The sequence below is a fragment of the Nylanderia fulva genome, unplaced genomic scaffold, assembly GCF_048542155.1.
Source record: "Nylanderia fulva isolate GAGA-0341 unplaced genomic scaffold, ASM4854215v1 Scaffold6, whole genome shotgun sequence".
In the NCBI taxonomy this organism is placed as follows: domain Eukaryota; kingdom Metazoa; phylum Arthropoda; class Insecta; order Hymenoptera; family Formicidae; genus Nylanderia; species Nylanderia fulva.
The window spans coordinates 2,022,798-2,045,267 of NW_028190698.1; the positions used below are offsets into that span (position 1 = coordinate 2,022,798).

General features: G+C 39.0%; 2 protein-coding genes and 1 long non-coding RNA gene across 11 annotated transcripts in view; 2 read left to right on the plus strand and 1 right to left on the minus strand.

Moving 5' to 3' along the window:
* Positions 1–146: 146 nt before the first annotated feature.
* Positions 147–17,302, plus strand: LOC114940568 (uncharacterized). 4 transcript variants are annotated; one of them, XM_085487878.1, is made up of 7 exons: positions 147–528; positions 5,114–5,464; positions 5,996–6,142; positions 6,958–7,118; positions 7,653–7,934; positions 8,104–8,344; positions 8,901–17,302. In XM_085487878.1, the coding sequence occupies exons 2-7, from the start codon at positions 5,114–5,116 to the stop codon at positions 9,156–9,158; spliced, it is 1,440 nt and encodes a 479-aa protein (XP_085344004.1). In that variant the 5' UTR covers positions 147–528; the 3' UTR covers positions 9,159–17,302. The 4 variants fall into 4 exon arrangements, with proteins under 4 accessions (XP_085344004.1, XP_029171126.1, XP_029171133.1 ...); XM_029315293.2 differs by having other exon boundaries at positions 149–528; positions 7,653–7,940; XM_029315300.2 differs by lacking the exon at positions 147–528 and adding an exon at positions 1,812–2,445 and having other exon boundaries at positions 7,653–7,940.
* LOC114940596 (uncharacterized) lies at positions 5,548–18,667 on the minus strand. 2 transcript variants are annotated; one of them, XR_014925915.1, is made up of 3 exons: positions 17,963–18,667; positions 6,930–7,111; positions 5,548–6,170 (listed from the first exon to the last, which is right to left on the minus strand). It is a non-coding gene; the product is annotated as an uncharacterized LOC114940596 (long non-coding RNA). The 2 variants fall into 2 exon arrangements; XR_003821492.2 differs by lacking the exon at positions 17,963–18,667 and adding an exon at positions 17,802–17,954.
* Positions 18,071–22,470, plus strand: part of RhoGAP15B (RhoGAP_ARAP and RA_ARAPs domain-containing protein RhoGAP15B) — a 12,636-nt gene continuing 8,236 nt past the window's right edge. Inside the window, exons 1-3 of one of the 5 annotated variants that reach the window (XM_085487875.1) lie at positions 18,071–18,458; positions 18,731–19,115; positions 21,569–22,367. In XM_085487875.1, coding sequence (XP_085344001.1) covers positions 21,654–22,367 — 714 coding nt within the window. In that variant the 5' untranslated portion in view covers positions 18,071–18,458; positions 18,731–19,115; positions 21,569–21,653. Of the gene's footprint in view, positions 19,116–19,732; positions 22,368–22,470 lie in introns of those variants that run through there. The other 4 variants (XM_085487873.1, XM_085487874.1, XM_085487876.1 and 1 more) reach the window with 4 other exon arrangements.

Sequence of the window (22,470 nt, forward strand, 5' to 3'; positions counted from 1 at the left end):
CGCGCGTCGAAGGGCGGCGCTTCTCGGAACTAGCGGGAGACAAGTCGAGCCGTGATTGGCCGAGGCGGCGGGGCGATCGCAGCGCCGCTTCGCGGCGCGCGAGGGCGACGGACGATATTTAATTTCTCGCGAATCTCGGTCGGGCGGGATCGCCGTGAAAAATTGGACGTGAAAATTGGTCGGCGCGATACGCGCCGTACATTACACGCCAGGGTGACGTCGTCGTCGTCACCCGGGATCTCGTCGCTCGGGTCACGCCGTCCCCGAATCGAAGGAGGGGGATGAAACGACGACGACGGCGGCGGCGGCGGGAAAAGCGACGCGTCCCGTCGCGGCGCCCCGCGGATTTTTCCCGGACCCGCGCGCGAGATTTTATTCTGCGCATGGAAAGCAATTTTGCCCAATCATAAATAGGGCTATTGTGGGGGGATGGTTGTATGCCCGTGGCGCATTTCATACATCCGAGTGTAATGGTAACCAGATAGAGAGGCGCCGCGCGCGGGGGCCATCGGCCGGTGTTAAAACCCGGTAAATACCACGCAATTATTAATATTACAGAGTCCGGGATTTATAGCGGCGCGCAAAAATTCTCGCGGATCCTTCGACTCGTCCCTATTCTCCTCTCCCTCTCCTCTCTTCACCTCTCTCTAATAACGTCGTCACGCTTCGATTTCCGCTCCGATTTTTTTCTCTCCCCGTTTGCGTGCATCCGCATCCTCCCCTCCCCCCACCCCTCCATTTGCATTTTACGACCCCCATCTACGCGGAATCTTTTTTCCTTGTATTTTTCGTCCTTTTAATTTTTTTCGCGACGACGTGTGTCGATAAAGGATGTGCACGGTGTGGTTGTACGCGAGTGTGGATACGCGAGGTCCGACCTCATGCACGTCGCGGGTCGCGTAGTCTGTGCGTGCGCGTGCTCGGCCGAGTGATCTGTGACGTCAGTGGCCCGATCGGTTGTCACCTGTCAAGCTGATGCCGACGTGTCCCTCCCTCTCTCTCTCTCTCTCTCTCTTCCTTCGCCTCTCCTTCCCTTTTATCTCCGACTATCTTCTCTCTCTCTCTCTCGACCACCCTCGATGCAACCCGAGGACGCAATCCGATCCTCTCGCGCTACCCTCTCCCTCGCGCATTCGTCTTCCAACATCCCCTCTCGGTTTAACCCATGCGATCGCCTGCCCCCTCCCTTCCTTCCTTCGCCCTCGCGGGGATTTTCTCTCTCCCCTTCTCCGCCCTTCTAGCCCTAGCCACGTTCGTTTCCTCTTCGTCATTGTGCCAGCTTCCATCCTCAACCCTCTCGCACCCCTTTCAGCGGCGATGCCAATGGCGCGATCAACCCTTTTTCCGCGAGCAGACTCCATTTTCCTCCCATAAGAACTAATAATATTCTCGTCACTCGTCATTCCCGTTAAGTATATATATAGCAATGACAGTTTTACATATAAATGTCCGTCGGGGGATGATTGTCGCCAGAGGGTTTCCAGAATAAACGAGGAGATAAATTGAAAAAAAAAAAACCCCCTAAAAAAAAAAAAAGCGTTTTTTCCGAATGTCCTTCGCGTCCTACGCCGGCTACGCCACTGATCGGGATACCCATGTATCTCTATCCCTTTTCTCCCCTTTCGCGATCCCTCCTCCCTCCCAGCAGCAGCAGCAGCAGCTTATTCACCCTGGTCGCCTCTCTGCCGGCCCGAAAACCGAAGCCGAGCCTTCGAACCACCACCATCACCACCACTACTACCACCACCAGCATCAGCAGCCGCAGCAGCAGCAGCACCGGCAATCCCACCCTCTACCTCCCCCCCCCCCCCGTCTCCACCCCGATATAACCCCGCTCACTCCATCCGCCGCGACGACCGCAGACACAAAAACAATAACAAATCGATTCGCGGCAGCGAATGGGGCGGCGGAGCGAAGGGGGATGGGGTCAGCGCGAGGGGTAGGACTACTGTCGAGCCCCCCCTCCCCCCCTCGGGGGAGGGAGGGGGGACCACACGCGCGCGCGAGAGAGGAAGAAGAGAAAGGGCGAAGCCGACTGGGACCGAGAAGGAGAGAAAATCCTACCCTCAACGCGCGCCTCCGAGCCCCCTCGTCACCCCCGTGTCTCTTTCCCTCTTTCTGGATATTGTATAGAGAACGTTATGCTAAAGTATGCATGCACGAGGGTCGGTCCAATGGTCAGGAATCTCGCGAGTTCGTTCGTTCTACGACGGCACGTATCCGGACGACCCGGATATACTCGTGTCTCTCCTTGACTCCGGTATTCGCGGATCGCGCCGACGTCACGTCCTTTATCGCATTATCGTCATCGTCGTCGTCGTCATGAGTGTGGCGGCGCTGAGCCGCGACGCGCGTCAACTTCCGGTCGATCGGTAAGGTGGAGATCGGCCCGGCTACGAGCGGGGGATGAGTCCGGCGTAATGACGATCGGTCCGAATTGTTGCGGTAGGCCACTACAGGGGCGCCCCCTTTCGAGGGAAAGCCCCGATTTCTTACGATCCGCGAGCGTCGCCGATCGCGAGCGCCAAGCGCGACCGAGGAAAGAGATCTCCTTCGTTATATATACAGGGTGTCCGGGAACTAACGGACGGAATGATTAAGGGCGGTTTCTCTGATGGAGGCCAATTTGGAGACGATTTTTCCTTGGCAAAAATGTTGAGAAGTCAATAATTTTTTTCGATTGAAAGAAATGGGTTTTTTGAAAACCAAACGAGTTTGGAGTTAAAAGTCTAACGTAATTACATTCTTCAGTTGATTTCAGGTAGAGTTTATTATAATAAAATTTTCATTTGAGGTTTAGTTGTAAAGATACATAATGGACAAATATTGGAAAGTTGTAAAATATGATGACCTTTTTCGACATTTTCGCTGAGGAAAAATCGTTCCCAAATTCATCAAAGAATCCATTTGTAATCGTTGGTCCGTTAGTTACCGGACACCCTGTATATATTTCGAGTTATAAATCGAGAGTTGTGAGATAATTACGGTTTTGAGATTTCCAAGAAATAGAATATTTTTTAAATACTTTTATTTACTTGGAGAATGATAAAATTAAAAAATTAAAACTTGCTTAAGGTACACTATATATATATAATTGTACACTATATATATATGTGTGTGTGTGTGTGTGTATATAGATATTCGCGCTTTATTATTAATTCTCTAGTCTGTCTCTATTTCGTTTAATCTAAAATATTAAATATTATTATAGTTTACTTAATATTATTAATTTATTGTAATTTTCTTCAAAAATTAGCATTTTATATAGATATTCATATATGTAACACGCTGACTTTTGAAGAAAAATATTTTAGAACTATATAAATAGAGACAAATAAATAATTCAGAGGAAATCAATTTTTCCTTACTATCAAATCTCGAGTTAATTTCAAGGGATGATTTCTTTGCCTAAATCTGTAGTAAGCATACATACGGATAACTACGTAGATTATTTTTCGTATCAAAATTGAGAAAAAAATTAATTTTTTTAATCGATATTTTACGGATTTTACAAAATTATGTTAAAACAGTTATAAAATGTGTCGTGCGCTAAGTATGTATGTTTAATTTTTCCGTGCAAAAGCTGCATATTCGACGTTATCCGACTGATAAGTCTCGTTTTGTGTTGACTGTAAAATGAACCAGAAGAAGGATCTCATAATTACAAGTCCGCGAGTTTTCATTACATTTAAGAGAGAGAGAGAGAGAGAGAGAGTAAACTGCAACATCTCGCAAACATCGTATAATAGTAATCATTTGACAAGAGTGACGTAGCAGGTGTAATAATATTCTCTATTCGACGAGAAAGAAGTATAAAATATTCTAGAGCGAAAAGAGGAAGTTGGATTTTAATGATGCAGAACGTTCCGCGATTCCGCGTGCGGTGGAATCGGAAACGCAGGGCGAGCTAAAGGACCGAAATAGACCCTCCATTTAGAAAGAGATAATTTTTCATCGTACAATATCTTTCTCTGCATTTCTACCGAAAGTATGCTTTAAGACATTTGACCTCGCGCTACCCGGGATCAGATTACTTTCGCGTATATTGCTCGACTCTTAACTATATATTTCTAGAATATATTCCGTATACAATAAAAAAAGTAAAAAAAAAAGATAATCATGAAATAATTGTAAGCATTGATCCTTTATAAAAAAAAATTCCTTTAAAAAAGTATATTAATCAATATATTAATCAGTCATTACACAAGTAGAATCGAACTTTGAAGACGTTTGACTACTTTTTTTAATGACTTTAAATTAAATGCATGCACAACTTGAGAAAAACAAACGAAATTGCATAAAAATATAACAAATACTCGGTTGGCTTGAAAATTGCACGTAAGTATTGATTCGAGGGCCACTACTAATCTCTTCTCGTCCCCCTACCCTTACTCTTTTTACATCGCGCGGTCCATACAAACATAATGAGCACCGTTTCCGAGCGATTCAATCTCTTAAGCTTTCAGGTATTTCTAATTCCATATTCAAATCCGGTACGCGTAATCATTGTTATAATAACACGCGCACCGACACGATACATCTATAACAGATACTTTATAAATATATTAAATACAAGAATAATCTTTTAAGATAAAAGCCATCCAGATTGTGTATTTAAAGAAGAGCACATTTTTTCATCAACTTGTATCAAACATGTATCATTTTTATTATAAATCTGTGAATTGAAGCTCCATTTTATCGAAATAGAAGAGTAATTAAAAACTACAATAAAGTACTCTTGCGCGTTTCATTTTTTAAAATAATTCTATGAAAAAAAATATTACCCAGATAGCAAAGTAGTAATTTTGACGTCAAATTATATAATTTGAACGGCAAAATGATATATTTTAGACGTCAAATTACTTCGATGTCAAAAAGATATCGTAATAATTACTGTGACTATCTGGGAACATATAGCATTTTTTAGCGAAATATAAATTATTTTGTAAATCAAACAATAGTACTTTTTATAACAATTTTTTCGCGCGAAAATGATTTCCTCCCTCCAAATGGGATAAAAGTACAAAATATTCTACCTCCAACTCACTGTGTGAAAAATAGTTGTTCCGGCTGCTCTCTATATTTTTTCCACGCTAAATCGGCAACATTTCAGATGGAATATGGGATCTGGAGTCTTCACGTCGCGGGTGAACTTTGGGGTGACCCGCGTCTCGCCCGAAGGCACCCGATTCTGCCTCCCGGCGCGACATCGCAGCTTCTGCCGAGGGCTGCCTTCGCTCTGAGCGCCCTTCATCGGCCCGACATGCTGCCGCTGCCTCTGACGGCGGCGGGGCCGCCCTACGTCCCCATGGAGCTGGTGACGAAACCGTCGTCGGTCGCATCCACCAATGCCGAGGACGCCGAGGACGGCGAGAAGAGCACGAACGCCGAAGATGAGGACTCTCAGCAGCGCGACGACAACGAAGGCAACATCGAAAAGGCCGAGGATCAGAACGAAAACCAGGTAAACTTCTTCCGTTCTTTCGGTGTTGTGTAGTAATATTATTTTTTTTTTATTTTTTATTGTGTTTGTTGTAACAAATTGAACATGTAATGTATAATGAATATAATAATTATAATGAATATCATGAATGTATTAAACAGGCGATAATTACTTCAAATTAATTATTCTCTCCAAATTAATTTCTCTACTTCAAGTAATGAAGCATTATGACTTTTATATATAGTATATATTTATATTAAATTTGTTTGCGATATAAAACTATTTTTGAATACTTGTAAAAATTTGTAAGCTCGACCCTATAACAGCACATATCCCGAAGACGTTCAGAGAACATCCTGAAGATGTTCGAATGTCTTCTGGATATCCTCTGAATATCCTCTGAATATCTTTTGGATATGTTGTGCTATTAGGGGAATAAACTTAAATTTTGCTCATTTTCACGTACTCACGTGTCTAATTTTAAGTTGAATAAATATGTAAATGCAATATATACTAGAGTACTATTATATTTTTCGCATATACCGATCGTAGACCTGCGTGCCAACCGAAAGCAACGACAACGAAGATGCTGGAGATGAGAGCGATACCGGTAGCACCGACAGCTCACACAGATCGGCCAACAACAATCTGTCAATCGCGAAGCTACCCGATCCGATGTCATGTTTGGCCCTCGACAAGGTCGGAGACTGTGCAAAACTATTTTTCCCTAAATATCAAACTGGCATCATTAAACGTCAAAAACGTCATTTTGACGTTTAATGACGTCAGTTTGCTACTTGAATCTTGAACATACAAAGTGTCCCATAGAAAATTGCTGAAACTAATCAGCTGTCATTTTTTAATGCATGCCCAGTAAGCAAAAAATCATTGCTACAACGTTATTATTGCTGTCAAGTATATAGTTTTTAACATTGTATGCAACATCATTATGAACAAACTTTGACATTGATTTAGAGGTTTCAGTAATGTTGAAATTAATGTTTTTAAAATATTTTATTAATATTTTGAGAGCATTATGTTATTGAATAATATTTTTAAAACATTTATAAAACATCAATTAAAATATTTTTTTAGAATATTTATTAATAATATTTTAAACATATTTATACAACATTATATCATAACGTTTGGAAAATTTATATAAAATCAACATTATAAAATGTTGATTAAATATTTCTTGCTTACTGGGTGCAGTTATTGAAAAAACAACAATTGTATTGAAAAGAGGAAAAAGTCTACAGTTTTTAATGGATAAATAAAATACTTGTATACCAGTTTATTTGATTAAAAAAGAGTAATGAAAAAAGTGCTGATTAGTTTCAGCAATTTCCTATGGAACACTCTATAGGTATATGTCACAAATTGTTAACCAATTGTCATGTACATATTCTTCAGCATATATTTTCCTTTTTCGGTGTCTTGCAATATAATGTAAATTTATGTAAATTTTGTTGCTTATAAATACCTTTTTTTATCGTTAATCTTTTACTCAGGAAGGAACGGTGACGCCTGTCCTGAACGGTTGGGTGTTGGGTGCTTACACGGCGATGCTTGGGAGGCTGTCAGCAGCCACCGCGGCACTCGAAGCAACGGAAGTTCTCAATATTCCCTCCGACAGTGATTCCGAGAGCGAGCACTCGTCCTATACTGAAAAGTACGTAGAATTAATTAATTTACAACATATTTTTGTAATACAACGATTACTTTCCTTGAGTAAAAACTACACAATGAAGTCTATAACTCATCGGAGAATCTATTATTATGCCGTGAACTATGTAAGACATTTTATACATCATTCTTACGTTAACGATGACATAATAAGTGGCGATAATAAAATGGAGGGATAAAGTTAAAGTTAATGGATGACGCAATGTCTTTGTGACTTAAGATTAATGATGCAAACTGATATCCCTTGACATTTAAAAATTTCCATAGCCTCGTTAGGGTCGTGATACAGCTTAAAGGGTACCCTGTTGTAATTATAACGGTACAAAATTATCTCGGTAATTTTTTATATAATTAATTTTGTAATTTTAAAACATTCTATTTTTCCTTCCGCTGTCATTTTTAATAAAATTTTAATATTTTGCATTTTTCTAAAGTAGATTAAACTTATTGCTTGCTGTTTAATTAAATAGCACAGTTAATTAAACAGTGCTAGTAATGGTGCATGATTTAATTATATCAGATCGAGAGGCAGCAGCCCGAACGTGAGCAGCGTTCACCGCGGCTACTCCTGCGGCTCGTGCGACGTAATGGCGCCGACGAGGCCGGCTCTGAGGAAGCACATAGCCGACTGTCATCCGGCACTCTCCGGCACGGAGACCGGCGAGATCAAGAGGTGTCCGTCCACGGGCTGCGACTTCACGACGAACAGCAGGTGCGAGATGGAGACCCATGTGGCGGCCCACGTGGCCCAGGGGATGACGCCCACGGGAAAGAAGCGTTCCCTGGCCTTGCAACGCGTCAGGTATAGGTACTCGAACAATTTTCCTACATATATCCCTTCTGGAATTTTTTTTGTTTGACATTTTTTACGAAATGTCAAAATTTTTACGATGAAATGAAATAGAGGAGAGAATTTTTCTCTCATTCATTGTATATGTACGTTTTACATCATTCTCTATTTTGCGACTCAGATACGAGAGAGAGGAGTATCGATGCTCGCTGTGCTCATATGCGTGCACGATCGAGAAGGCGTTCCAGAGACACCTGCGAGCGCACGCGAGGGGCTCAGCGCCGGAAACTAGGGTGAGCTGTGCCGTCTGCGGCGCCGATCGTTCCTCCGAGGTCGATCTTAGCAGGCATATGCGAAGGCATCGTGACGACCGGTACTTTTGCTGCGACATCTGCATCTTTCGCACGGTACAATTGAAAAAAGTACGTAAAAGGAATCGCAAAATGTCAAAACAAACAATTGATCAATCTGATAGTACGTATTGAAGCATAAAGAGTCGACTGACAGATGAGACAGTTTCTATAATAACAGCACAGCATGTCCAAAAGATATTCCGAAGACATTCACAGAATGTGAAATATCCTCTGGATGTCTCTGAAGATCTTTCAGACATGTGACAGATACGGTTGATCTCTAACACACATGTCCAAAAGACGTTCAGAAAACATTCAGAGAATATTTTACATCCTCTGGAGTTTCTGAAGGTCTTTCAGATATATGACAGATCCAACTGATCTTGATTTCTAACAGCACACATGTCCGAAAGAAGTTCAGAAAATATCTAGAGGATGTGAATATTCTCTGGATGTTCCTAAAGATCTTTCAGACATGTGACAGATACAGTTGATCTTAAATCCAGAGGATGTGAAAGATCAGATGTATCTGTCATGTACGGTGATCGTTGGCGGAAAAAGTAGAAGATACATAAAATGATCTTTGATAACATGTAAATTATCAGCCGCTCTCGGTTTTTTGCAGCTGATCCAACACCGGCGCATGCACACGGGCGAGAAGCCGCATCTGTGTCCGCATTGCGCTTATAGGAGCGCACGTCGCGACAATCTGCGCAGCCACGTACGACGAGTGCACAAGAAGGAGAATCTCTACTGCGACACCTTCAGCCCGCGCGGGATGCTGATAACCCCCTCGTTGCTGGCCTCCTCGAGAGACACCACCGAGAACACCGATCCGCCGCAGAGTCCGGCGTCTTCGCCGAATCCAGACGCGACCAATTAGCGAAGATGCCCCCGGGAAACAAGGAGGGAAACGACAGTCCGATCGGGTAATTCGCGAAGAAAGAAAACCGCGATCCACAGGCTCTTTATACGTCCTCATTTTGTCAATATACTGCGATCTAGATATTAGAATTCACTGGGAAGGCTTGCGTACGCAAAGTGCTGAATTCGGTAGACAATCGGAATAAAAAAAAATCGTAACTCGTTCGAAATTTCACGTAAACAGAAGTAACTTGAGAGATGATGAGAAGTAAATAAGCGAGGTAACTTGAGAAATGTTGTCGACCGAAAGGATTTGACGGAATTGTTCTCCAAATCGGCATCGGCAAGGCTTCCCTTCTTAGGCGCTAGGGAAACGTATAGATTATTGCATGCGCACATCGATAATTTAATGTAATCTTTGAATTCTAACGAGATCTTGTATTAGCTATGTAAACCAGGTATCCAGGTGTTATATCGCGTAGCCGATTCGACAAAGTATACGACGATCGGCTATTAACCCGTTCGATGATGATGACGAACGGGGAAAGCTGCATGATGGTGCTAGAATCGTAGACTGGATCACACGGAGAAAGACTGAAAGTAGAAACGAATTCACGGCGAGACGTAACGTCGATCGTCTTTTATGCACGTTCTTCCGCACCGATCGCCGTGACTAAAAAAAAAATAAAAAAAGACGAAGAAAAGGCAGAAGAAATTGCAATTCAGCGAAGTTTAAGACTGCAACCCTGAACTGTTCCGAGGATTCTCGTTTGTTGAATGTCGTGACGTTTTATTGCATCTCATTAACTATTTCAATAATTGTAAACTCTCTTTCTCTCTCTCGCTCTCTTTAATTACAATTTAATTTTAATTTTTAAATATTAGTTAATTCTTAAGATATGCTTAAATTTTAGTTTTCTAGGCCTACTTTCTAGGTCTTGAGCCTTCACAGCCTACTATAGTATATAATTTTAATTGTAATTTTAATTTAAAAATTTGTTAGAAAATTCTACATGTGTATATATAGAGAGACAGACACGGCGATCGATAAATTTATGGACGTTGACAAATTCGAGCGGCAGCTCGAGTAATGCTCGAGCGCATATCGGGGCGGATGTAGTACGAGACTCGATTGAATCAGGCCAACGGTTAATGAGATCAATAAAAGCACCGAGTCACGACACGCGGCATGTCGCGAGGACCCCGGCCGGGATGGAAAGGTGCTATTTTAACGAAGATTCGTTTTAACGTTACGTATCTAGATTATAGTTCGCTCTCGCTGCACGAATCGCCATGCTATAAGTATATCGTTAAGTACTTGTTAAACTGCGAACACGTTGTTATCGTTGCTTGGGTTGCCGTTATCGTTTTTTGTTAGTACTATTACGAATTTAAAAAGAAATGCGATATAACGCAATACGCTAATATAATTATACCAAGTATTATAATGACAGGTCCGACGCGTTTCGTTTTGCAGACAGTATCGCGATTTGAGAATCATCTTCGTAGAATCCTTACATCATTATACATCTATTTTTATGAATCTCTAGCTATATTTAATTCAGTAAATCTATAAATTCAAAGAAATTCATGCGAGTTTGAAAAACCATTTTATTAAAATACCCATTTGTTCTTATACATAACACTTTAGAAAGGAAGCTGTCAAACGCGATTGTCACTTTTTGCAAAATCAAAACGTCGGACTAGTTTGCTATCGGTACAAGTGTGTTTCTCTCTTTAGGATCGTCCTCGACGATCGATCGTTTGCTCGCACAAGGGAGAGAAAGCGGACAAAAACTTAATGTAACGAAGATATGTGTCAATTTTTAATGTATCATACAAATACTACGTTGTAATCGATAAACGATTTTTAATCGGTGTGTGGCGCGAAATGCTTCGTGCGCCATGACACAAGAAGGTGTGTCGTCGAGAATGAGATTATTCTCCGTCATTACTACATATATACTACGCTAAACACTACGAGGTATACGAAGAATGCGAAGTCAAAGCTGCACGGCATGAAAAGTTTCATTCCAGTATATATTTTCATATTTAAATATCGATTTTTTCTTTGCAAACGCCAACTGCGTTCGATTCGCGTTTCGTCAAGAATATTAATGAGTATATTTTTTTTCCAACAAAATTTTTCACTATCTCGTTGCTACATTTTGCGATGACTCACTTGCATAATTTGCCAAACTCTCATTATTAGTTATCATATTGTCAGTATTATCTTCGCTAGAAGTATTGCGAGTAAATATGACTCATTCCGTGCCAAGTAGCAAGTAATTGGGAGTAAGCCACAATTACGAGCGAATGTGTGATTTAGATTTTAATTAATATTACATTACATATAATTACATATACAAATTAAATATTAAATTATATTTTATCTTTTAGGTATATATACAGATGGTGATTACTATAGTAGCCGAGATTATGCGTGGAAGTTGGTAAAAAAAAAAAAAAAAAAAAACTATTGCACAGATTATAATAAGGATATTAGATTCATTCGCACCCGAAGGCGCAGAAAGGGTTTGACATGTACCGGGTGTGCGGTTAGTTCGATCCGTGCCAAAACAGAGAGAATCGTTATCGCGAGTTATATACGGCCACATATACACATTTTTGCTTTTGTGATATACAATATTGCGTATATCGGAATGGATATATTTTATATTCGTAAAACAAACGCGTTTATTGGTGCAATAGTCCACGATATGATCCTCTTTAACGCGACTTTTTATATGACTAATTTTACACAAAGCGCTACCAGAGGACACTACTTACTTTCTCCCTTTCGCGCACACATGCGTAAGATGATGCATCGAATGCAATTTTCATATATTCTGGAATATTTGTACAACGAGTAATGGGTTTATCGTTGCGCGCGTAGTTTGCATACCCAGACGACGAAGGAGGATTTACTCGTTAATTTACACGTCCGCGATTTTAAGCGCGACTGGCTCCGTCCGCCGTTAGCATTTACTTCCGTCACCCTAAATATATCTTTCATTTCGACTTAAAAAAAAAAAAAAAAAGAGTCGTGGCGCACACGCAACTCGAATCGAGCGTTTCGTTCGTACAAGTGAAGAGAGCTGTCGTGAGATATCTATACGTAAATAAGGAGAGGATGCGAAAAAAAATTCTTTTTTCGAGAGAACGAAATTTCAGACACACGCCTCCTTCCCCGGCGTTTTTCCCAGTTCGCGAAAACCAGTAGTTTTCCCCGAAGGAAATAACAATAACGAGGACACCTCATTTTATCGTATCGTCCGCGCGAATCGGTCTCAGGTTTCGCCGACCGAGAGATTCATTCGCATTAATTATATTACGAGCTCATAAATGATAAGCAACACGGCACACCGTGTGCCGACATTACGAAGAGGAAGAGAATAAATGCGTGCCAAAGTAACCCCGATTACGTAGGGGGACGAACGATGTTTTACGGAAGAGGGAGACGAGATGCGCGAAGGGTGGGAAGCTGCTTCGGACGCGAAACGCGCGACCAATAAAATTTCTCGTCCGTTCTTGGAAAATCGGGAGACTCGTCGTGTTCTGTCTCGTCGAATTTTTGGGACCTTTGCTTCATTCATCTACGATCCAAAAAAAAAGGGAGAAAAAAAGTGTCTGTAGACACTGAGTATAACTGAGTTTCTAAAGTATAACAAAGCTTTCCCGAAGGATCTGAAAATTCGATGACGATCGCGAGTTTCGCGAGAGTCCGCGAATGTCGAGGAATTTGAGCCTGATCGTCCACTTCCACCCTTATTTAGTTGGCCTGATTTCCTTCATCGTGATAAAATTAAAAAAAAAACAAATGTCTTAGAATTGGGAATTATATTTAGGAGTTTTCGAATTCTATATAAGTAAATTGTTATATTACTATTAATATTAAATTATTCATTTAATTATGAATATTATTAATATTAAATTCATTATTCACAGAGCTGACATTTTTTTTCTCGCAGGGAAGCTAAATAAACGTTTACAAAAAAAAAAAAAAAAAACTAAAATTAATGAAATAATTTCCAATTTTAAGATGTCCATTTTTTATATTTTGCCACAACGAGGGAAGAGGGATAGCAACTAAATAAGGGTTTCGCTTCCGTGTCCGTCGCGAGCGTGAACTAGTTGTTACAATCTTTTAACTGTTGAATTTTTGCTGTAGCAGTAAGTGTCTTAACGTATACCTTATATATAAACTACACGATAATATATTCTATATTAATGTTTCTTAGATTTAAATCTAATAATTCGGACGGACGTGTCTGTACGACGAACGTCGTCGTCGTTTTGTCGCGTATAATTTTCTCTCGTAAATGCGAATCGTAAGACGCTCAATAAGTTGGGATCTGCTCGGAAACTAGCTCGGCCATTACGTCAGGGGATAAAGAATGAAGAGGGTTAAGTGTTTCAATACAGAGATATTAACCTTTAGACGAGTGAGGCGGATACTCGGAATTGGCATTTATTGAAAGTAAAATATTGCGAGCAGGAAATTTCAAGATTATATCCTCATGGCAAAGAGGCGCCTAATATTTAACAGAAGATATTCATAGAGTTGAAATACACTTAAGTGTTCTCCATTCTATTTCTAAAGATCCTCAGATGTATATAATATTTTTTTTAAACTAGAAAAAAATTTCTTATCTAGATTATTTGCATCTTTTTAATCGATTCTTTATTTTTATTCGCAAACGACTATTCTTTTCTCTATCTCCTATTATAGGAAAGATTAGATAGGTACTAAAGACGTCGCGAAAAATGATTGGGCATTAATAGGCTTTCTCATTCGGCGCGAAAGTTGCGAGGCGACGAAAAATTCGTCGTGAAACGTCCGGCCGGTCGTCTTAAAAATTAATACAATCTAAATGTGATAATATATTTGCTATTGAATTATGACGTAACGATTACAGTATAATTAACTGACACCGCGCGAAAAATGTACGAAGAACAAAGAGAAATGAGCAATTTTAAGAGTCCGTCTACACGAACGAAGCTGGATGTTACTTACCACGAGTACGGGTGATCTGAATATTCACCGTCCGAGGTCTTTTTCTGCTCGGAATACTGATCAGTTGAACGAGTACAAAGCGATTAGAAAATCGACATTGTCGAAATCCGATTGAAATCGATACGAAAAGAAGTGTAATTGTCTTGAATTAATTACTTGCGCTTCTTCAATGATGGTATTATTTCTCAAGTGTCAAATTTTATTTTCAAATCTCAAAAATTAAAAGTGTGACCACTAATATGTAATTATATACAAATTAGAATAATGTTAATAATTATTATAAGAGTCATCGGAAAAATATTTCGAAAATATTTTTATATTTTTATATTCTTCATTTTGCATAAATTATTTATATCGATTAGTTAATATTTCTAATTTGGTTTCTCTTCGCAAGTGATACTCAAGAGGATCAAATCTGAACAAATCACATCACCCTTGCTGACTCTGGCAGAAATTCGTATAAAAAGAAAGATGCGGAGCCGCATTTTGCTTGCCAAAGAATAAAAAGACTCTTGCGCTCTACGCATAATATATACACACAAATATATAATTATATAAATGTACGTGTATGTGTGTGAGTGTGCCTAAAAATTTTTTCCTTGGACTAATCTCTTACACTTTCTATGTCACTGTCTCTATCTCTCTCTCTCTTTCTCTCTCTCTTTATCTTGCGCCCTTAAATCACATGTTCCAGTCATAAGCGATTTCGAAGGACTATTATTGTAGTTTGACGATTTCGAATTATACAGATCTAAGACGCCTCGTACCTATCGCCATATATGCGATCAATTCAAATCATATTATTACAATCATAATACTAATTTTTTACTTGATTTTTAACATATTTTATTGCTAAGACTGCAATAATCTAGAAAAATAAAAATATGAAATTGAAAGCTATTTAGATTATATAAATTAAATAATTTAATAATATATGCTATTATATATATATACATATGTATACTTTTTTCATAAATATATCCGCTGATGTATATTAAAGATTTTTATTATAGAAACAAAATATTATTTTAGTTACATTTTTTCGCAAAATGCATTGATACGAGGCGTCAGAAACTTAATATTAATTTGGATAGAAGCGAGGAGAAGAGGTTGGACCGTTTATCAGCCTTTACCCGATAAGCTTCGCCAAACCTTTAAATAATATTCTATTAATCGTCAATTAATTGACACAGAAATATGTCGAATTAAAAAATATATACTTTTGTTGTATATGTAATTGTTACATATTTATTACAAAAATAAGCGAGAAATCATTGAAAATAAGTTAATTATGTTACATTAACGGAGTAATATTTGTTTTTCCCACCGCGGCGATATTGTAAAAAAAAAAAAAAAAAAAAAACATATGTACGTATGTATAATAGATATATAAAACTCGATTTTCTTCATCGAAAAAACTTTAAGCGAAGCTGCGTTATCGGTCGAAGGCTGGCCGCCATTGTTTAAAGATTGTCTCTCTGTGTTCCGATACATAATAGTAGATATTCCGTCGATCGTTCCTCTTTATGAAAAAAAAGAAAAAAACGCGAAAAATAAAAAACACGCGGCCAGTGTACGCAGCGCACGCATTCACGATGACTCCTGATGACTCGAGATAATGACCGCGAGCGATCTCACTCCTTTCCGCAAAGTATACGACGAAAGTAAACGCGCGTTCCACGATCTTTGCCTTCGCACAACCCATACAAAAAAAGAGAAAAAAATAAAGAAAAGAGAGAAAGGCAAGAAAAAAATCGGCACACCAGGAGGTGCACTCGCGCCTCGAACTCGCGCGCTTGAATATTTTTTTACGATTTTATGGCCTAAGCGTTCGGCGACGCGCCGAAAAAGTAGGTAACTCTTTACGGGTCTGCCGCGTTTCGATTCTCAAATCGATCGCGATAAATTAATCTTATAGGGAGAATTGTAAGAAAAAGCGAGTCGCTCGCGGGAATATATAATTTTCTCGCGTGACTCTCGACCGATGAACGTCGGTGATCTCGTATGACCTTTGCATAAAAAATTTAGAATCTTGCAATAAATACTCCTCTAATCTCCTTGGAGAGATAATAAGTCATTTATATTTATAGAATTTTTGTAAAAAAAAAAAAAAAACAATTCTTTCCTTTTTATTATTTTCTTTTCAATTTCTTATATTTTTTCCTTCGTGTTCTTAATTTATTTCTCATCACCTATTGTAATTATTCTCTTCAATAATTATTATTTAACTTTAATTATTATATTAATTTAATAATATTTTAATTTTAATGCAAACAGAGTTTAAAATTTGGATGAGCGAAAAATAAGAAAAAAAATGCCTCTTAGAAACGTCGTTTATTACCCTCCCAAAAATTGATTATACAGTATTACTATCTATCTTATATTTACATCTGCGATGCAAAAACATCCTGTGTTATTGAATCTTTGCCAAGAGATCATCAACGATCATTGGATGCATTTCGTCACGCGTTCTTACGTATACGGCCGCTAACATAAATGCGTGCATGCGTGCGTGCGTACCTGCTTCTATATAAACGATCAATCTTAAGGAACTAATTAACGAATAAATAGTTAAACTTGTCGTCACCATTGTGATTTAAGATAGTAGAAATACCCGCGCAAGTCGCTTGACAGTGCAGGTGCAACTGATGGTGTTTCGTCCAAAAAAAAGGAAAAAAATTATTTGTCGAGAGAGGAAAATTCCAAAAAATAGTTATTGAACGCCAAAATTTTTTAATCGACTTTAACAAAATCGACAACAAAAAATGAGACATTGTAATAAAGAAATGTCCAGTGATATCTATACAATCGCGGCGCGGAAGAGCTGCCATTTAGAAAAAAAATATAGACATCTCGTATTTTTTGTTATGAGAGAAGAAATGTATTATTTTAATTTTGACACATCTAATTAGCATTTCCTCTTTATATTCTCTTGTATTTGTAACGCGAAAGATTTGTTTGCGCGCGATTTCTATATTTTATTATTTTAATATATTAATATTTAAGACTCTAAATAGTGATATATTGTATAGCTTGCACCTGCATAAAAGACTCTCGGCGGGAAAACGTTTACCTGTTTGTATAGCCAAAGTCGTTATTTGTCTTTGGCACGATAAAAATCTTAATAAAGGTTTCATTAAAATATCTTTTGTAGAGTGACATTTCTCGTCACACATATATTCTCCACTATTCTATTAAATTATTTCAATTTTAAAGTTTTCATTCAAATATATAAATTATCCAAACAATTTCTTTTCATTTCAGAAGTACATTCTTTAATTTCCATTTGCAATGTCTATTTTTTAAAATCATTTCTTTATTATATATATATATACTAAAAATAATTCTTTATTATATATATATATATATACTAAAAATAATTGCAATTAAAGAATGTATTTATAAGCTATTTTTTATTCTATATATTATTTCTGTTATTTACAATATTTTATATAATGATCTTCGTAAACTGCATTTATTTTGATAAGACAATTAATTACAAAATATGAATTAAGATTATAAATATAGTTATTAAGGTTATATAGTAATTAAGGTTATAAATAGTTGAATCGCAATTGCACAAATTCTGAGAAAAAAATTAAAGAAGAAACCTCTAAAATCCGAGAAAGAAATTAGGTTACTTACTTGCGATTTACGTGATTCTACGTCTTATTAATTCGAATAAAAAAGGAACGCTATTAAATCAATTCAATCTATAAGTTAATTGCACTTTCTAATTAATGAACTTTCACACAAATTTTCTTTACACGTTGCACCGAGTTTCCAATTAGTTTTCCCAAACTCACATTCCACGTGCAGTTGCAGTGGCGGCCGCAATTGATGCCGGCGGTGGCGTTGGCCTCCATGTCATCTCTCCCCTCCATCCTCCACTGCGGGAGCCGAATAGATATGTGTGGGCGACGAGAGCGGACTGGCGGACTCTCCGCCGAGCGGAGCCGCGTCAGTGGAGAGACACGACTCGCGCTGTCAAGTCGAACGATGACGCGCCGCTCGCTCTCTCGGCCGCATTTTTTATCTTATCTCGGCAACACGTCGTCTTTATCCCCGCAAATGTAACCGCGACGTCAACGCGATGTTTGGTGCGCGTGAGAAAAGAAAACGGAAATCATCATCGTTATCATTATTATCGGCGACACGTCGTCAACGTGTGGGTTCTTACATTTCGAAGGATCCCCGAAAAAATACGAAAACAAGCTCCGAGAAGAGAAAGGAGGAGAGAACTGCGCTCGCGCAAGCCATAAAAATCTAGGGTCGCCTGTTGACGCGGCTACAATTGTGCGTGTAGGTATATGTGTGTGAGTGAGTGTGTGAATGCGTGTGTTATTGTGCGTCTTTCTCCGATCGCGCCGAGTGTCTCTTTAATTTATTATCGCTCTCGGCCAGCTCGTACTAGGCTCTCGCTTTGTTCCTTCTAACGTGAGAATTCGATGTGTTTAAATTCTGATTTTAATTTAAAAAAATAAATAAAAGTAAAAATATATAGCGTACGTTGACCTATCATCTTTGACAGATGTTTCTCGATATTTGGTTCTTCTCTTGTTTTTTATATATAGAAACGCATAACAGGGCCACTAATTTTTCTTCGTGCAAACACACGTGAATTTTGCATAAACGCAGAATTTAAGAAGTTGCGGATGATACACACACACACATGCACACGTGTGATAGTGTATATGTGATGCGCGCGAATATAATGAGTCACGTGCTGGTGAAAAGGATAGACGTGATGAATCCACATCGCGGACGAAACGTGAATGAATGATTGAGGGACAAACGTTGACCCGCATAGCTTCGCGATTATTATTCGAAAAAAAGAAGGAAATAAAATGTTGTAATCTCGATTTAACGCGGTGGTTACCCACGAGGAACGGGAGCGGTTGTTCAGAAAGGAAGACTGGTCACAGGAAGGGACAGACGTACCGTGACGACAATCATCAGGTAGGTTTCTGACCTGCGTTACTAACGGACAAGAAGAGCGGAATTTCTAGCCGGAGGCTATACAAATGTCACCCTCTCGAGATCGAATTTATGCGAATTCTTTCGAAAAAATATTTATACAAATCAATTCGGTCTCCCTCGTTCGAAATTTTAATTCTTCTGTTAATGAACAAATATTACACAAAGCAATTTTAGTTGTCAGAAATATGTAGGAATCGTCTCTCCGCTCAAAATAAAATACAGAGGGCCATTATTATGTTTCGAAACCTTCTAAAATAGAATGAAAAAGAATGTTCGATGTCCAACTGTGCAATGTATCGAAAACGAGTTGGTGCCTGGATATTCATTGGTGAAAAATTATGCATCGACGGAAGAGTTAAAATTACGTTACTCCGAAAATTTGTCATTCTTATTTTATTTATATTAATATATAATTAAAACGACACATTATAAGTTGGCATATTTTAATTTTCGAAAGTTCCTGCACTGAATAAATCTTTCTCAATTTTTTTTTCATGAGATCACAGTGTTTTTTTCATCAGGAATTCAATTAATACATAATTAGCATTTGATTAAATTTAAATTCTTCTCGAGAAAAATTATTCGCGATTCTTGCTTCGATTTGAAGTCGATATTAAAATTGCTCACTAAATTTTCTTAAGCAAAATTTAATTCTAATCTAAATTGTCCAAAATAGAAAAACGTTTCCTCGTCCGCGAGATATGGAAAAATAGACATAATCATACTTAAGTGTTTCTCATATAATAATAATTAGTGCTGTAATTGTCTGCGACTCGTTTATCGAGCTCCATTGTAAAGCCCGCACGATGTTGTCGTTAATTACATCGGTTGCAATACTTTCTAGGTGTTTCGTAACGAGCTATATGTATCTCAAACAGTGTCTATGACTCAAATGACAAAAATGTTTAATTATGTAACGCGTTATCTATAATACCTAAAATCGTATTAAGATGATTATAATATCTAACGCAGCGCATTATCGGTCATTTAAATTAAAATGACCTTTATTCTACATTCTCTCTCTGAGGGAATTGATTCACATTCGATATTTTATTTCGACATTTCGAAGCTCATTAAATCGTTATTACTAAATCTATTCATTTTACCTTAATCAATAGCTCGTCTCTTCAGTATCTCTCCCAGCTCGAAATGTGTCTTCTTATCTCACGGAAATTATTAGATGATAACGTATCCATATCATTCTTATCGTATATATATTGCAGTTTAGTAATTCAAAGAAACTAACGATGATGCGTCGAATATGATTCATACTTTTCATTGAAACAAAGATGTCACAAAGATTCTCCGTTTCTTTCTTCTTTTTCCTAAAAAATTAATTCATAATATTAGAAGAGAAAATCAGGATATGCGAATTAATATAATATACGTACAACGAGATCACATGCGGAACACTGTATTTTAGACATAATTTATTCGAAACTGCGATGTGCATCCATAATTTATTTTTACATAATACTCTACACTCAGTACGGGCCGATTTCATTTGAAACGTGGAAAATGCAGGTGACAGACCGAGTAGGCGCGACAATATATGTGAAATTAAAGTGCAGATATTAAAACAGATGGATGCGCGACACTATCTCATCAGTCAGCTGAAATAAAAGCCGGAAACTACAGGCGTCGGTATCGGCTTTCGGAACGATGACTCATACTGGGACAATTCATAATTTCCTTTCTGTTTGCGTCGCTCATATGCTCTGTCATGCGTCTCCAGCGCGGAGAAACAATTTGATTAATCCTGGAAGCGGACAATAGATGGGAGATCCGGTTAATAACGGTACTCGGGAGACCCAGTTTTCTCATCTGAACGTTTCTCTTTTTTTACGAGGACTATAATTTTCGATAATAAAATATGTTAGATGACAAGAGAAAACTTGCTTTATCTTCTGGTGATTGTTTGTATATCATCCCTTTAAATCTAAAGCTGTGTCCTCATTGGAGCAACTTTTTGTTCATGTTCCAGGTTTCTTAAAAAAGTTGCTAGTTGTTGCCGAAAGTTTTTTAAAGTTTCTTACTGTTTTTGTTGTGTGTTTCCATTTGAAACGATAAAAATAAAAGAAAATGCAAAAGAATAAGTCCTTCAATGTGGACCTTCAATTTTCAGTGACACAGTCGCGGTTAAAACTGGAATAGGAACAAAACCCAAATGTTCCTGTAATTATGTTTCTTTAATATGGCAACAAAATGTTGCCGCAACATTGACATGTATCAAATTATTTTGAAACATTTAGCAACAATAATAAGCGACAAAAAGTTGCTCGTTCGACAACTGTTGTTGCTGGCAACAGAATATCAACATAAAATTGCTCGTTGTTGCTCTAGTGAGGACGCAGCTTAAAGCTCGTATTGGTTTAAAATTGATATAAATTCGAACCGCCTAAAAAAATGAGAGGAACTCTCATATGTCTCAGGATCTCAATGGGTTAGCGTCGAAGAATACCGAGAACACTCATTTCTGGAGCGACATTACTGCCGGCCTAATTGGAGGAAGTCGCGATGGAGGTGAAACCAATACCGAAACCGCGATCGATTCTGCCCGAGAGCAGGCCGGTACCGGCGCCCCGGAGAATCCTGACGTCGACCACCACCTCGCCGATGGCGCGTTCCAGCAGTCCAACCAGCGAGTCCGGTCAATCCGAGAAGAGCGACGACCAGAGGTCGACCGGGGAGAGCACTCGCGGCAATCACGAGTTCTTCCGCAATCTCAGCACGAGCTCGCGCCAGTTGAAGGACGAGATTTCGGAGAAAGTAACGGTGAAGGGGCGCGCCGTCATCTCCAGCACGCGAAACGCCAGCATTCGGTTGGAGAGGTCGGTGAAGAACCTGTTAACGCGACGATTGTCTTCTCTGAATCAAGACGACGTGGTCGGCCAGGGCAACGTCGTCCAGAAGAAGCTCAACGATCCGGCCGAGGAGGACAGATGCGTGTCAATGCCGGCAGACGACATTTTCAGCAGTATCTCGTTTTACAGTCCGTTAAGTGGCAATCTCAGGAGTGTGAAGAACGAGGAGGATTTATCCGCCAGGCACAGCCCGCCGCCTCCGGTTTATCCGCCGCCTCCACTTCCGGACGAGTCTATCTACGACGAGCTGCAATCCGTCACGTCGGGAAGTAGTGGCCGATACGACACTCTCAGTTCCACGGTGTCCGACAAAGTCGAGCGGGACTTTCCCGAGTCGTTCAATCTTCTCAGCTTCGCGCGAAATCAGGTAAAATCATCCTTAAGTCTCATCTTACTTTCTTCTTGTGATTTCTTGTCTCATTCCATTATTGCTGAAACATTCAATTATCAAGCTTGAAACGTTTATAAAA